Here is a 16,472-nt window from a genome sequence, read left to right on the forward strand (position 1 = left end):
AAATTGATTTAATTAATTTTATTTTCATGATGGTTTCAGTTTGGCCAGTTTGATTTCTTTAGGTTTAGCAAAAGTTATTAGCTTCCTGAGGTCACTGGAGTTATAAAAGTATAAAAGTAGTATAAAAAGGAGTATAAAAGTGATGAAAGTCAGAGGAGAATTGGGTTCAAAACCATTTGAGATATTTTCGCCTTCTGAGCTAACTGTTAAATGGTGCTACAGAAATGTTTTATTAAAATAGTGAGTGACTTGGTATGCATATATTCATAAACACTTCACATTTTTTACTTGTAAACTAGCATGTAGCCTTGTAAACTGCATAGTTTCATTATTCAACTCTTACCTATAAACTCTGGAGTTTTGTCTTCAAAACATACACCATAAAATCTGCCTGAATCATCACTTCTGTTAATGACTGTTGTATTTGAAGGTCATTTTCTTCATTATCTTCTTTCTGATGAATGTTATCTATATCACCTTAATTCACTTTTCTGTTCATCCTCAAAGCTGGTTTTGGACAACTGCATAATTGAGTCTTCAGAGGAAAAAACAAGTCGAGACTTCTATGTAAGTGGATGAAAAGATTTATGAAGACAGTACATATTATGGTCTTAGGATGGAATATTGTCACAATGTGTCTGGCTATATGTTAGCAGCGGCACTCTATTTGCATAATAATAAAGTTCGAAAATCATCAGCTTGGCTTTTACCTACTAATACTGCTTAAATATTTTCTATAGTTGCAATTGTAGTTCTATAGTTGGTAAATTGAAATTAGCCAATATTTTATCTTGTTTTATAAATAATTCAGTGGTTATTCACCGATAACTGTATTTGAATCTGTGCTTTTAATATATATTTGGCAAAAAATTCTTCAGGATGACTTTTAAAAATCATTTCATCACATACTACTAGCAATCTTCAAATGTTAGTTTCTCTTTTTTTCCTCAGCAAAGCCACTCTTTATTTATCGTCTCTTTATTGCCTCTGTGACACTGAAATGAAAACATTTTGGACTTGAAAGTTTGGGAAGTACACAATATGTATACTTTAATGTGTATGTCAAGTTCACGTGTATAAGATACACTTTTGAATCAGATTTTTAGAGAAAACACAGATGACTGACCTTATTTTATCCTTTGAGCTCTAAATGGCTTTGAAGTTCCGTTTCTGTAATCTTCATGCTTATGTGTTTTAACAAGTTTAACTATATATATAAATATGCTTTATCTTTGCTGTGTTAATTCTTGCAGTCAAGCTGGGTATCAGAGGTTATGGATATTTCAAAATAACAGTGATAGAAGACGTAGTATCTATTTATGCATATCAAAAGCATGCCTATCATAAGTAGTACTATTGGCATCAATACTTTAGAGTCCAGCATGTTTCTTTTTTGTAAATTCTTGTTCAAAATCTTAAGCAGTAGCTTACTTTCGCAATGCTAAGGAGGCATGAATGTTCTACAGTTATATTGCTATTGAAACCATATTGAAAACCACCGTATCAATTATTACATTGGATTGTGTCTACATCATTAACAGAAAAGTTGCAAATTTTCTGCTGCTGTGCGTTTTCTTTATATTGTGTTATCAAAGCCATATAACTTCAAATACAAGCTTTTCTTCAAAGTCAACATTAAAACAAGTTACAGTTATGAGAATGACCTTTTTAAACTGTAATATTGGCTGTTTGCATAATCATCTTACAATCACAGATGTGTATCTTAATGGCATGTGTTCACTGGCAGAGTAACTAACAATCAGTATACATCAGTATTCTAATTACTTTGACACAATACGTCTTTTTTTTTCCTCTAAAGGGTAACCTTTTTTAAATTAAGCACATTATCTCAGTCTTAGATTATCAGTTTCGTCACATTAAATGCTGGTGTATGTTTATAATTCAGATTGAATATAACTTCAGATATCTTCAGTGTCCCCTGACACTTAACAAGAAAACAAAGGATGGTGAAGACATTTTCTATGAACCACTTACCACTTTAAATGTAAGTTCTTTATTTTACTTTGATGTTCTTCCATGCTGTCTTGATTTAGATAAAATCAAGAGGTTTGAATTTTTCATCATAGTATTTCTTCTCCAAATCCTGTAACTCTGTATATTTAAAGTGTATTGGAAGGAAGTATGGGCCAAAGTTATTATAGTCTAAGTAATACATGACATTTCTTTTAGATTTACATAAAAATCCTTAGTTTATTTAAACAGCCATGAACGTTTCAAGAGAACATACTGTATGTGCAGGTAATGCATCAAAGAAAACCATACTCCAGTCATTATAGTGACCATGCACGGGAATGTAAGGCATTGAAAAACCTGACAAAACTGACTTCTTCATATGCTAATTGCAAAATATTTTCTGAACCTAACACAAATTTTGTTGTTCTTTCACATTGCCAGTCTGTTCTCTCATTCTTTGTCAGAAAACGTTTACAGAACAAACTTGCTAGCTTAAAAATTTTTTAAAGTTTTTTGGACTTCCTGTTGGCAATTACAATTGGTGTACTGCCTAATAATAAATAAATAGGTAATTTCTTGTTAAATGTAACTTGAAAAGCTTGGTCATCTCACAGGTATTATTGGCAATAGTCTGTGCATTTTTTTTAAGCTTGAAATAGACTCACAGAGCAACAGGAGAAGAAGCTGGATGCCTCAGTGGGCAGAGAAGGCAAGATAGTAACAGCTTTGGGCCAGAGTGCGTAAACAAAAGAACTTTGCAATATCTTACAGACATTTTACTTTTCATTAGGCTAATATTCAATTAAAGAAGGTGGGCTAGCCAGTTTTGTAAGCACTTTACTTAGCTAAATAAGTTTGACCTTCTGCGTGCTTCTGTTGCAGGCCATGGTGCGCCACAATCGCATGGAGCTACTCAGTCATCCCGTGTGTAAAGAATATTTGCTTATGAAATGGTAGGTTTATTTTAATGTACATAAAATATAATATTGCATTGCGCTTACAAATACTTAAAGGGAGGGTGCCAGGGGGATGGGAGCAGTCTTTTTTCAGTGGTGCCCAATGATAGGACGAGGGGTAACGGGCACAAGCTTGAACATAGGAAGTTCCATCTTAACATGAGGAGGAACTTCTTTACTTTGAGGGTGGCAGAGCACTGGCACAGGCTGCCCAGAGAGGTGGTGGAGTCTCCCACTCTGGAGACATTCAAAACCCGCCTGGACGCTGTCCTGTGCAACCTGCTGTAGGTGACCCTGCTCTGGCAGGGGGGTTGGACTAGATGATCTCTAGAGGTCCCTTCCAACCCTGACCATTCTGTGATTCTGTGATTCTATGTCAGGATGAAGGCTATTGTGCCTGAGAGTTGTTTACTAAGATGTGCATATTTATAGTGTTGACTGAAGCAAATTTCTTTTCCATATAACCTCGTAAGCATATTTAGAATATGCTGATGGTTATCATATAAAACGTAGCTTAGCATTTAGCAATGATTCTTTGATACTTACAGCAGAGACAACCACTGTCTTTATTTCCACTTTGTTGTGAAAATATATAATAGGATTGCCGAGTTGAAAAGGAACAGTATTTCAGAATGGCCAATACACTTTTGTCCAGATAAAGCTTGATGAACACATTCATCGCAAAAGGATGTTTTAAGAAATGTTTATGCGTTCTTTTCTGAATTTGTTAAGTGTTTTAACTTTAACATTCTTACTTTCAAGGATGGCTTATGGGTTTCGAGCACATCTGATGAATTTAGGCATATATTCTCTTGGTCTCATCCCACTGACTCTTCTGGTCACTCACATACAGCCAGGAAGACCTTTGAATGGCACTGAGATCTATGAAGCAAGACCATTAGAATATGAGGTACTGAGTTTTCTTACTAGTTACAATATGGATTAGTTACAATTAGGATTGTTGTAGCAGAAAAGTATGATTATTTAAATAATTTCCAGAATTATTGATGGTTTTCCAACTCTAAGGAATACAATTAAAGTGTGTATTTTTAGACATTCAGCTTCAACTTCTGTAGATAATTTTCAGTTCTCATTTCTTGTTTCTAGTCTTTTCTGAAAATTCCACATCTGGTACATGGTTAGTTCAATTTCATCCCTGAAGTATTTCTTTAATGTTGAAGAAAAAAAGATTAATGTGTAATTAATTATGAAAACACAGAAAACAGTGGATTCTTTAGCTATGTCCCTTTAATTTTCAACTAAAATAACCAGATGTTGCACATTTAAAATTTGACATAGAAGGAGCAGTCAATAATAAAATGCTTTTGGGTATTCAAATACATCTTTCCTTGCCCATATTATGCAATACTTTTCCTTGCAGTCCCAGTGTTTCTTCACTAGGTTCATAAACTATAAGGCTAAGACAGAACAATTTTTTCTAGTCTGTATATAGATACTTCATGTACAATAGTGGTGAAAAACATAACAGCTGAATTTGGTCATATATGGATGGAAAACTGTGAAAGGTTTTTAAGTACATTGGATGTTTCCTATAATCCCCGTTCATAAACCTAAAAAAAAAAAAAAAGAAAAAGAAAAAATTTTGTTGTGCTAAAATGTGAAGGATATACCCCCACTTTGGAATTATGATATCTCAAAATGAAAAACTTCATTAGGTTGCAAAGTACATATGCATCACAGTGACTCTTGAATGTTTGTCTCTCAGTCACAGCTGTGAGAGGTGTGGGGCTAGTCTAGTAATCTATGAATATTGGTCTTGTTCATGATATGCATTGGATGGAAGTGATGTTTTAATTGAGGTCATAAAGAAAGCAAGCAAGGATGAACCCCCTTTCAGGATAAGCCTGTCCTCCATAGATACTTTGGGGTTGTTAAGAGGCAAAGCTCCAACTTTTTTTCAGAAGCTGGAATTGGAATAATTAGGACACCATAGTGAACTGAAGAAGTTACGCTTGCCAGGTACACCGCTACAGGAGAATGAGGCTTTAGAAAAGAAAGACATTGGTGCGACTAGTTGATGTGCTTTTTGTAAGTGTTTCCTTCCTGCAGTTAAAACTAAGCAGTATTCTGTCTTTTAAGAAGGCTGTGTTATCCCTAAGCGGAACATTGTGCTAGACTTTCAGAGAAGGAACTGCAAGTTCTGCTGTTTATTGAACCTGTGAGTACAACTCATAGATAGTGTTACGCTCCTGTGTCCCTGTGAAGGGCAGGAGAGTCACAGAGCTCTGTCTCCATGACGTGAAGTCATAAATACTGAGAAGAGACACTTGTGTCATTAGCCCTGAAGTGGTAACGTACTGGTGTTAATGGAGAAAAAATTTTGTTGTGTGGCGAACTCTTGAAATGATCTATTTCAAATAAGTGATTTTTTCACTAAAATCAAGGATTTTGGCAAGGAAAAAAAGAAAGAGGCAAGAAAATATTTTATACTTCTTTTCAGAGAGAAGAGACATAAAACTGAAATAGGAACTCAAAAGGGATATGTTAGTAGAACTATGAAATAAAATAAACTCAAGGGATATAAAAGGTTCATGAGGATATCCTGATATATGAAAAAGTCACACAATCACATACCCAGCCCAGTACATGTGGGATTCTCAAAGATTCAGAACCCAGAAGAACCAGCAGAAATGGAAGAATTCATGCTCCAGTAACTCACTCATCTTCCTGGTGGAAGACAGGAGAATGACAGGGACTGCGTATGACAGACAGGAATGTCTCAGACTGACCCAGGTCCTTGAATCATCAGAGACCGGGTGGAAGAAGCATAGTTGGAAAAGGGAGTCCTGTCCTTCAATGAGGAATGATGCCAGCTGATGGAGAAGCAGTGCCCTGAACAGGAGCTGTGAAGGTGCTGCTTGAGGGACTAGAGCAACAGCAGTGGATATGAAATGTCATGCACTGGAGGAGACAGCATCCTAATGGCCCAGTAATGGGAATGGAGCGGGGAATGCCAGCTCTGTAGGGAGCGCAGTGTTACAGAACATGGTGCTATACTCTTAACCCAGGTTAAAGAGGGACATTGCAATAGGGCAGATGCTTGCAGCACCACTGAAAAGTGAATTTGCGGTCTGCCTGTGAGTTAATGAACCCCTCAGTTGGGGAATTAGCTCTACAGGTTATTTATTAAAGGTGATATTCACTATTGTTACCTATGCCAACAGAAGGCTTTTCACAACAAAGTTGTGTTTGCCTATACTGGTTGTAAAGGGAGACATCAAAGGGAGCAGCCACATATGGATGTCAGGATTTCCAATTTGTCCAAAGACTTCTATTGCCATTCCAGATACTGCAAGATGATAATGAAGTTGTGGACAACAGTGTTAGTCTTTATGTTCATCCAGTGGCAAAACATACTGAAAATGTGGCATAAATACTGCAATTTCAGTGCCCAAACTCGAATAGCAGTAATAAGGAAGCTGCACAGCAACTATCTATCATGGGAATGCTCAAACTTTCATACTTGGTTTGAATTACTCAGATACATGACATGGATTACACAATAAATATTAGTAAAACATAATTTAGATAGTAATAAGTTTATTTGAAGCATGCTAACAGAGTTCCTTAACTTGACAATATAATGTGTATGGTGTAGGTAGAACTGAAATAAACATTCATTTAATAGTTTCTAATTTGTTTTGTGCTCTGATTTTTGTTTCAGAACTCATACTTCACAAGGGTGTGTATGTGTTTAGTTTTAATTATGAGTTTACTGGGAATCTGCAAAGAAATATTTCAGCTCATTCAGCAGGTAAATACACAAAGTAACATTAATCAGACAGTGTGCTTGCATAGCAGTTTGTGTGATACTGAAATAAATCTCATTTTCCCTAATTAAAAGGGAAATACCAATTTATATAAGATTAAAAGTGAGAAGTAGATTTACATAGTGCATTGAATTCAGTCCTTTAATGATTTATTATTTGTAAATATGTATCTGTCTCTCTTAAATCCTAGAAATTGAAATATTTGTTGGATTACTCCAATCTGCTGGACTGGACAATTTATACCACAAGCATAATTTTTGTGTCTTCTTTATTTATTAATACACCAGCTCATTTGCAGTGGGAATGTGGAGCAATTGCTGTATACTTGTCTTGGATGAACTTCTTGCTTTACCTTCAAAGGTAAAAGTTATGTACATCCTTTACAATAAAACAGTTTTAATATTTTCAGATATTTTACATATCCTAAACTGACTGACCAAATGCGGTAGCCCTATTTTTTATACTATTTTTTTTCAAGCTATACAAGCTTCCACATTAGGACCATAGCAACTTTTTAACCTGATGAACTGTAACATAGTTTTCAGTGTTTTTCACGTAGAGAATCCCAGCATGTGTTATGGCAACTAAAGAAATAACAAGATTTATTTTAATGTTAAGTAAGCAAAGCCACCGCATATGTCTTTTTAAAAATATATTTCTATATCCTATAGAGACTTTAACTTAAAAAAGAAAAAAAGAATATGAATTACAAGGGTTAAGAGGAAGTGTGTGTTTGTAATACCTGGGAGAAGGTAAATTCTTTTATCATTTTACAGATTAAATGGCACACCCCACTTTTCTACACCATAGTGTTCTGTAAAAGAATTATAATGGATGAAATTACTTCTTTAGTTGACATTAGGTCTGTTTATTGTCATTAATGATTTTAATGCTGTCAGTGGTGCAATAGTGTCCAAGAGTTAAGGACCACAGGACAGCTGGGTGGAGGGAAAAACAGTGTGGGTGTAGTGCTTAAGGCTAATAAATTAAACATGTTTGTGCCTGAGCAGGACTGCCTTCCACCAAGATGAGGTGTGGCTGATCAGCAAAAAAAAATGGTGATTTGGAGCTATTCAGAAAATAAGGATGACGATATCTGATAACAGTACATATATGCTCTTCTAATGCTTATTGTATATATGCACCGATCACCCCCATGAGGTCTGGCAGACAGACAAACATGGCATTTGCCGATTAATTTCAGGATCATTTTACTGTAGGTGGGTTGTTTAAGGACAATGTTTGTAAACAGAATTAATGTCATAAAGAGATACTAACTTTATGGTACTGCCTCTGCTGGCAAACCTACATGTCTGACCTTAGATGACTAATGAATGGGCGATTCCTGTGTGCTGTGGGCAAAATGGGGATTGAACCTAAACAGTAAAAAGTAAATTAATGATTACCCAGCTTTCCTTCTTCTGCTATATGAAATGCTTCCCTGGCCTGAATATTTTTCATTTGTGTAGCAGTAGAACTCTACACATCATTTTCCTGATTCATTCAGGCGGTCTTTTCTCAGAGCAGCCTGTAGCTCCATTGATTTCAATGGAGTTTTACCAAATAAATAAATAAATAGGAGAAGATAAGGTTTGCTTTGCTTCCCGCTTGATCTTTTCAACTTGAACATAGTATTTCAGGGGGAAAATCCTGTGGAGGGATTTTCTCAGTTGTAGCATGACAGTCATCTGGTCCCTGAATCTGGCAGAGGACATAAATTTCCAAGTTTAGGTTTGGGGGAAGAGGTAGCTTAATCTGCTTAATGACATCCCATGTTAAGATCTAGTTTTTGTTTAAGCCAAGAATGGGAGAGGCTTGCCAAATGACAGACTGTTGCTAGAAACACAGGTGTCTTAAAATTGTGCTACTCCCTTTCTCTTCCTGAGCAATGTGTTTCTTTTTGTTTGCTTGTTTTCCATACTTTTTAGTGTCATAAAACGCAAAATGTTTTTAAATAATAAAACAATATCTTGAAGAAGTACTGCTCTGATGCATTAAAATATGAGATTATGTGGTTTAGGCTTGCTGTAAATAAGACCACTTGCATTCTTTTGGATGTGAAAGTACAGAGTGTCTCAGAGAGGCAAAATGTCTCTTTTCACATATCAAAATCAGGATACTTATTGCTTTATGTAAGTAATGGTAAGGGACTCTAGCTTCAGTATTTAATTTTGCATATCTTTTCTGTTTACTTATTGCCTAGGTTTGAAAACTATGGCATCTATGTTGTGATGTTCTGGGAAATTTTGAGGACTTTGATTCGGATTGCTGTTGTTTTCTTTTTCCTGATATTGGCCTTTGGACTGAGTTTCTTTGTCCTTTTGGGTTCACAGGTTAGTTGAATGTCATAGTTAATTTTTATCATTATAAATATTATTTTTGACTAAAGAATCCCAAGAGGTTATTGACAAATTTCATTGGTACGGGTTTTTTCTTGATTTTGGTATTTCTTCTTTTTGCAGCAAACGTATAGCACACCTCTGCTTTCTGTAATGAAGACATTTGCAATGATGCTGGGAGACATTAATTACCATGATGCATTCCTTGATCCATTACTAAGCAGTGAATTGCCATATCCGTTCCTTAGTTACACAGTTCTCATTATATTTACCTTGCTTATTCCAATCCTTCTTATGAACTTGCTAGTAAGTAAACTACTTATTAATATACAAAAGTGTTTAAGCACAGATTTATACACAGGTTTGGCATATAGAGTTACTTTAGTGCTGTTTCGTGACATTCACTCATTATTTAACAAATTGGTATTTTCAGTAAGATATTAAAAAGTTGCCTTTCCCTGGACTTATTTTCCCTCCAGTTTACTGTTCTGAGTATTTTCCCACAGTTAACTCTTGCAGGGTTGTCTTGTATATATTTAGGTAGTAACTGTGGTGGAATTTGAACTGGAGCTGCAATGTATTATTATGAGGTCTTGATAAAGAAAACTGGGGAACAGTGATTTTAAGAAGTACTTTGATAAATGTGTGCCTCCTAGACTAGACATACTCTCAATTGTTCAACCCCTTGCAGCATCATAACCTAGCGCTAACAGTATTTTCTTTTAAAAAAAAGCCGAAACCTAGATCTTCATTGCATATAAAACAGCAGTCAACAGTAGTGTTAAAACTAACTAATGAGCCCGACCTGAATAAAAAGAATCATAAAACCTGGTAAGGGGGAAAATATGTAATACACCTTCAGCCATGTTCCACTGAACATAAATATTTTTTTAGTAAATAATTTTTTTATGAGTTAAGCAACAAAAATCAAACAAATCAAACAGGGTTTTTTTTAAGTTAGTTATTGGTGCCATAATCCTCATAACAGCGGTAGTGAAAAATCAAAAAGAAGGGATGTTATTCTTGACAAATCTTTGAAGTAGCTCTTTAGTGCCACACTGGTAGACAGATAGTTGGCATTAAAAAAACTTACTACATTTCTTGATATGGATTTTCCAAATATACACAAAAGATACATGTTTCCAAATTCAAATGAAACAAAATAAATTTAACTTTAGAGTAATTTTGGATTTAAATTTGAATAAGAAATACAGTTGAAATCACAGACCAAGAAATACTTTCTTGGTATTTTCAGATTGGTTTGGCTGTTGGAGACATAGCTGAAGTACAAAAATATGCTGCACTCAAAAGGATTGCAATGCAGGTAAGTAGTGTACCATAGAAGCACCAGCTTTGGGGAGTAGGTATCATTGTTAAGAACACAATTTAGATAATTAGCTGATTTATCATGAACATCCCTAACTAACATCTTAACATCTCCGTAAAGCATCTTGGTGAACATGGGCATCCTATTCTGAATCTCATTTTCAGTCATGTGAGTCATTGTCAGGGAAATGTATAAACAAATGCATTTTTAAGGAACTTTTGAACAGTCAGCTCAATAAATTCTGAGTTATTCCAACAATAGAATTTCAAAGGGACTAAATGCAATGTTTGAAGTTGGAGAGTTTTAAGGAAAGAACTGATACAGTGGAAAGAAGGTTAAAGTACACAGAAATCAAAAGGACACCAAATTCATTGCAGCATACTGAAGGCTCATGCTGGTCTGTGTACTGAGGAGATACTATGCAATAGCAGGTATAACTAAGGAACTTAACATCGCATTTCTACATAGCTTTAGTTACCTTAAGATGTATAAAGACACCTAACAGAATTTCTGTTAAAATCAGAAGAGTTTAGTAACCTATATGCTTTTGAAAACTGTAGGTGTCTTAGATATTTTCCAAGTAGCCTTTGCAAATGTAGTCCTTTCAGCTTACATACTGGGGCTAAGGCAATAGCACAACTTCATAAAATTTTCCTTTTAAGAAATGATAAATTTGGCATACAGTTTACAAAAGCTTTTTTTCCTTGTGAACTGTATATCAGGTTTGACTTTCACAAGCGGAAATACACAAAGAATACACTTGTCAAATAAAGAATAAAGATTACTTCTCACTAACGTGTTGTTAGAAACTGTCTGTCCACATGCTTCCTTGAAGTTCTGCTCAGTGTCTGTATTGTGAGGGGAACTGACCATTCATAAAACTGATGCAGAGAGTGGCTTTGCCTACGTTGCCTGCAGGCTCTGAATTTTCTAAAAAGTTTTGGAGCCTATCCAGTGGCTGAGCATAAAGAGAGGTGTACACAGGCAGAATACGCAAGAGGAATAATTTCTAGTAGTCCTGTAACTTTAAATTGTGTGCTGTACTTGCTTAGTTCAAATACATTTGAAGAATAGAATCATAGAATGGTTTAGGCTGGAAGAGACCTTGAAGATCATCTAATTCCAGCCCCCCTGCCATGGGCAGGGACACCTCCCACTAGACCAGGATGCCCAAAGCCCCATCCAGCCCGGCCTTGAACCCCTCCAGGGATGGGGCATCCACAGCTTCTCTGGGCAACCTGTTCCAGTGCCTCACCACCCTCAAAGTGAAAAATTTCTTCCTAATGTTTAATCTAAACCTGCCCTCTTCCAGTTTAAAGCCATTCCCCCTCATCCTATGACTACATGTCCCTTGTAAAAAGTCCCTCCCCAGCTCTCCTGTAGGCCCCCTTTAGGTACTGGAATTCTCTTTTAGAGTAACATTTCCTCCCAAGAGGTACAAACGCTGGAGATACGAATGACTAAAGCAGAGGTATAAGAGTAGTTCTTGTAGCAATTAATGCTTTTCACCTGTTTAGGCATTTCTTTGCCAACAGAATGCTCAGGAAGGATGTTGTCTTCCAACTTCAGACAGTACTACAAAATCTTTATTAAGCATGGAACCTTCTGTATGTTTGACAGGATTATGGTTGTCTGCAATAGGCTTACACTGTGTATCCTGTTCTTTTACATATGCTCAGTATTTCTGTAGCAATTTGAGAATGACTGGGAAGGTAGCATCACCTGAAAAGGCATTCGTATATAAGATACTTGCTTCTACCCAAGGGAAAACTCCTTTTCTCACAAGCATTCCACTGGCATCTTAATCTATACTGACTCTGTCATAATCTAGTAAAAAGGTATAGCCTTTTCTCACAAGCATTCCACTGGCGTCTTAATCTATACTGACTGTCATAATCTAGTAAAAAGGTATAGCACAATTAAAGAGAGAAAGATCACTCTCTTTCCCATTATTATTTGGTCTTAAACCCCATGGCCTATGATAGTTCTATATTTTGAATGTTTCTGCCTTGTAATTCTATACTGCAACCCACAGGAGCTATTCAAGCCGTTGCGCAAGAGCTGACTCAGTTTTGAAACCATTTTAGTTGTAAGAGTGCACATCTATGTGGAATAGTTAATTCTGCTAAGATGCTCGATACTGCTATGACTAGATGGTTTTAGTGTCTGGGCTGGACTGTTCAACTGTTATGCCATTGTTTGCATCCTCTGAGACGTCACATCTAGTAATAGTGATTTGGCTATAATGACATGATGGTTATTTTCACATGATAACGTGTCTTTATCTTAATAGACTATATCTTATTCTAAATGCAAAACTATGTTTAGGTTAATCTTCACACCAACTTAGAGAAGAAGCTACCATTTTGGTTCTTAAGTCGAGTGGACCAGGAATCGATCACTGTATATCCCAACAGGCCAAGATACTGTGGATTTATGGTAATACGGTGAATCTTAGACTGAGGAATTCTTACTAAAATGTGTTATGACCGACTTTGTACACAGATTGTTAGGAACATCTCATTAATAAGACTGAGTCATTAACTGACATCAGTGTAATCGTGATTAGACCTTGACTATCTTCAGTGAAAATGATAAATCAGTTTGAGTGCAGCCTAACTTATTCAGATATAATTAATGTTTGAATTCTCAGTGATCTGTGACTTTACTAAGTGAGACAAGCTACAGAAGTAATTCAGACAGAAAATAGAATTACTTGCTTTTGGCATTTCTTCTTTTATTTGTTTACTTTTCATTTCAGCTATTGTTGGTAGACTAAATTTTCTGATTAAACAGATTTAGCAAAACAAATGTTTAATATACAAAAAATAACTTCATAAAAGAAACTCTCTTCAACTTCAATACTGTGTGAAGACTGTTACTATTCACTTAGTTAGGATTTTTAACCTATTGTCAGACTATAGTGTCTGATTTGGTTCCATGTTTTGTTTAGAGTGTGTTTCAGTATTGCTTTGGGTATGAGGACTCTACCACAGATGCCCAGAGCACTGATACAACATTAGAACTGGAAGTTCTGAAGCAGAAATACAGGTATTTGTTGTGTTATTTTACTGCTGCAAAAATAAGTAGAACAAATATTACAAATATACTCCTTTTTTTTTAAAAAAAAAAAAAGTGCTCTAAAGGTCTGTACTGTACACAAAAGTAAAATTCAATGTATCCTTAAGCACGCTCCCTCACTATGCACTATGGTAACTTAGTTAGTATTTTATATTCTGTGATGTATTTACTTTCAAAATCCTTGTGTGCTAGATAGATGTGCCAGATAGGTATTTTTATCCCATGGCAGAAAAAGAGGACAAACTTGTTTGCTCATTAAAGTAAACTGAAGTAATGGGGAAAATGCATTTTCATTTCAGAATTAGAGGTTTGTGATGGAGGTTTTCAACAGCTATTTTAAACTCACAATGGATGTAATTCCAATTGTTTTGCAAATATACACAATCTGTAGCTGACTTTCCACTGATCCGATGATAAATCTGCTTCATATTTTTTCCCCGAAAGTGGGTGGGTGTCCTTTGAACAAATCAACTGTTTCCCAGAGCCTTGGAAGGAATCCTCTGTACCTACGTTTCCTACTCATATATCCATAAGAATGGTTTCAGAAAAGCCTTCTGTGAACGTGCAGCGAGAAAAATCTATTCTTTCTCACTGTCTCTCTCTCCCCTGCTCTTTTTTCTCTTTTTTTTTCTTTCTTCCTTTTTTTAATCTACTAAAGTTTTGTCTCCTTGCATAGATTCTGATTAAGTATTTTTTTGTATGAAGGACTCAGCAAGAGTTGAAGGTGTGAGAATACACGCTACAGATGTAGGCAAACCATGGAATTTAAAAAGTCTTTCTTCAAATCTATACTACATCAGTATATTAAGAACCAGCATAGAACATACTCTTGTTTTTTTCCTTACAGAGAAGGAAGAAATCTATCATTTTATAAAATTATAAAACTATTTCAAATAGAATAACTTGTGGCCATTTCACTATGGAAAGTTGTATTTACTACTCTGAAAATACTGGCTGAAAACTTTGCTTTACTATGTTGCCAGTATGTTTTTATTTTCAGAGTTCAAAACAGAGTTCAGTTCCTACCGAAGCTAGCGGCCATCAGTCCTGCGTGTATATGGTTTTGGTTTTTGATTTGGAGTGGTATTTTTTTTGCTTTGTATTAATGTTAGCTAATTGCTGCAGTATTTTAATTCTTCTTTAAAAAAAAAAAAAAAAGCCAACTACATCTAAAGACGCTCCAAACTGTTCTTCACAGAGAACCTTTATATTTCATGCTGTAATTTTGTGAGTCTTGACATTCTGAAAAATAGATTTTCAAAAAGCCTGTTTGGTAGTTTTATGAAGACAGTTTCTAGACACATTTCCCATTTATTTCATTGTTTCTTGAAAGACAACAGATATTATGTTCTGTATGTGTGATGCTAACTGATATTAACTCTTTATTTGTATCAATTGCACTTTGAATAGCACTTTTTAAGAGATCAGTAAGTGCCTCATCAGTATCTCTCATATGCTGTTAAAGTACTTCTGAAGTTCACTGGATGTTTGTGGATGCCTAATTGTCATTGCAAATGTGGCCCTTTTTTCCTTCCCAGAATACTTCAGTCAATCGGAAAAGCTTTTGACAGAACTGTTCAGAATTTTATTTTGAGAGTGAAATTGCTCTTAAGTGTATAGTATGTTACTTTTCTTAAGAACCAGGAATTTGTTCTTTAAGCCTATTTCCTGAAACCTGGAGAAGTACCACAGCTTGAAAAATTAAATGAAGTCCAGATAATATTCTTTGTTAGAAGAAGGGTGAATTTGAGGACTGTCAGGTCTTTTACATCTGTAATTTTGATGACTAAAACGTCCTTTGAAACCAAATTACAAAGCTTGCTGTATGCATATTTTTTCTTTTTTTGCTTGTTTTTTTTTAGGCTCAAAGATATATCAACACTGTTGGAAAAGCAGCATGACCTCATTAAATTGATTATCCAAAAAATGGAGATAGTGTCAGAGGCTGAGGATGAAGACAGCAATGATTTATTTCAGCATAAGTTTAGGAAAAGGCAGTTAGAGCACAAGAATAGTAAATGGGATACGGTGTTAAAAGCTGTTAAAACAAATGTGCCTAACCCAAGCACAGAAAAGAACAACAGCTTCTTCTAGACGTGGCTATGATATCATATTGTATTATCATTTTGTTTTACTTTAGGGTCACTTCTCTTATTGTCTGTGCATAGTGTTAATGTGATACATCATGTATTCAAGTATAAAAAAAGGCCAGATCCGAAAAAAAGGATGCAGGTGCTCAAAACAGTATTTAAGGAGACTGAAGATGTCTACATCCAAAACTGCGATCCTAAAAGTGGCTGGCTAATCAGGAAAGTGCCTAACTCACCAGATGCCAACCTTGCTGTCCTGACAGTTCCCAAGGCTTCTGCCTAGCTCTGTTCCTGGATTTGGCCCTAACACTCTTACTTCTGGACTTAATTACATTATTTGCTGTTACGAATATTTTTAGAATTTCCGAATTTTTAGAAACTCAAACTCTAATCGTTTAGCATTCAGATGTTTTGAGAGAGCCAGTGGGCTTTATGTAGCTTAAAGAAAAAGTAAGAAACTAACCTGACAGATTGAGTTGGAAGTTTTGCTGAGTAAGGGCTGCAGGATCAGGCCTGAAAGGTAAGAAATAAAAAGATCAAGAAAATGTAATGTAAGGGAAGGACTGTTTTCTTTTGTGGATGACTATATGCAGTTCTCCTTGGGATCATTTGTACTAGCATGCACATAGCAACAATAGAATGGCACGTTCAATATTAGTCATTTACAACTTGCTGTCCTTATACTGCTAATGTGATTTTGGCCTTCCTGATAACCTAAAAACTGACTTTGCTACTTTAATCTGCACTTTGGTTTTATTATTTATTTACTGGATATTCAGTGCATTATGTAATATACAGTACCGTATCAAATGTGGAAATAAACATGAATTAAATTGTGTTTAAGTACCTGAGTATATTTGTTTCAAAACCAGTGCTAATAAACTAATTATGACTATATGTGGTTGTAACACTCT

The 16,472-nt window shown here is 35.4% G+C and overlaps 1 protein-coding gene across 1 annotated transcript in view; it reads left to right on the plus strand.

The window, feature by feature from the left end:
* Positions 1-15,562, plus strand: part of TRPA1 (transient receptor potential cation channel, subfamily A, member 1) — a 34,947-nt gene extending 19,385 nt beyond the window's left edge. The window contains exons 16-27 of the mRNA XM_009891968.1: positions 508-567; positions 1,907-2,005; positions 2,857-2,927; positions 3,693-3,840; positions 6,616-6,705; positions 6,912-7,081; positions 8,925-9,054; positions 9,184-9,366; positions 10,316-10,384; positions 12,716-12,834; positions 13,343-13,438; positions 15,331-15,562. Of these exons, the coding sequence (XP_009890270.1) occupies positions 508-567; positions 1,907-2,005; positions 2,857-2,927; positions 3,693-3,840; positions 6,616-6,705; positions 6,912-7,081; positions 8,925-9,054; positions 9,184-9,366; positions 10,316-10,384; positions 12,716-12,834; positions 13,343-13,438; positions 15,331-15,562 (1,467 nt within the window). The remainder of the gene's footprint in view (positions 1-507; positions 568-1,906; positions 2,006-2,856; positions 2,928-3,692; positions 3,841-6,615; positions 6,706-6,911; positions 7,082-8,924; positions 9,055-9,183; positions 9,367-10,315; positions 10,385-12,715; positions 12,835-13,342; positions 13,439-15,330) is intronic.
* The last annotated feature ends 910 nt before the right edge of the window (positions 15,563-16,472 follow it).

Source organism: Charadrius vociferus, unplaced genomic scaffold, assembly GCF_000708025.1.
Source record: "Charadrius vociferus isolate BGI_N301 unplaced genomic scaffold, ASM70802v2 scaffold15, whole genome shotgun sequence".
Classification (NCBI taxonomy): domain Eukaryota; kingdom Metazoa; phylum Chordata; class Aves; order Charadriiformes; family Charadriidae; genus Charadrius; species Charadrius vociferus.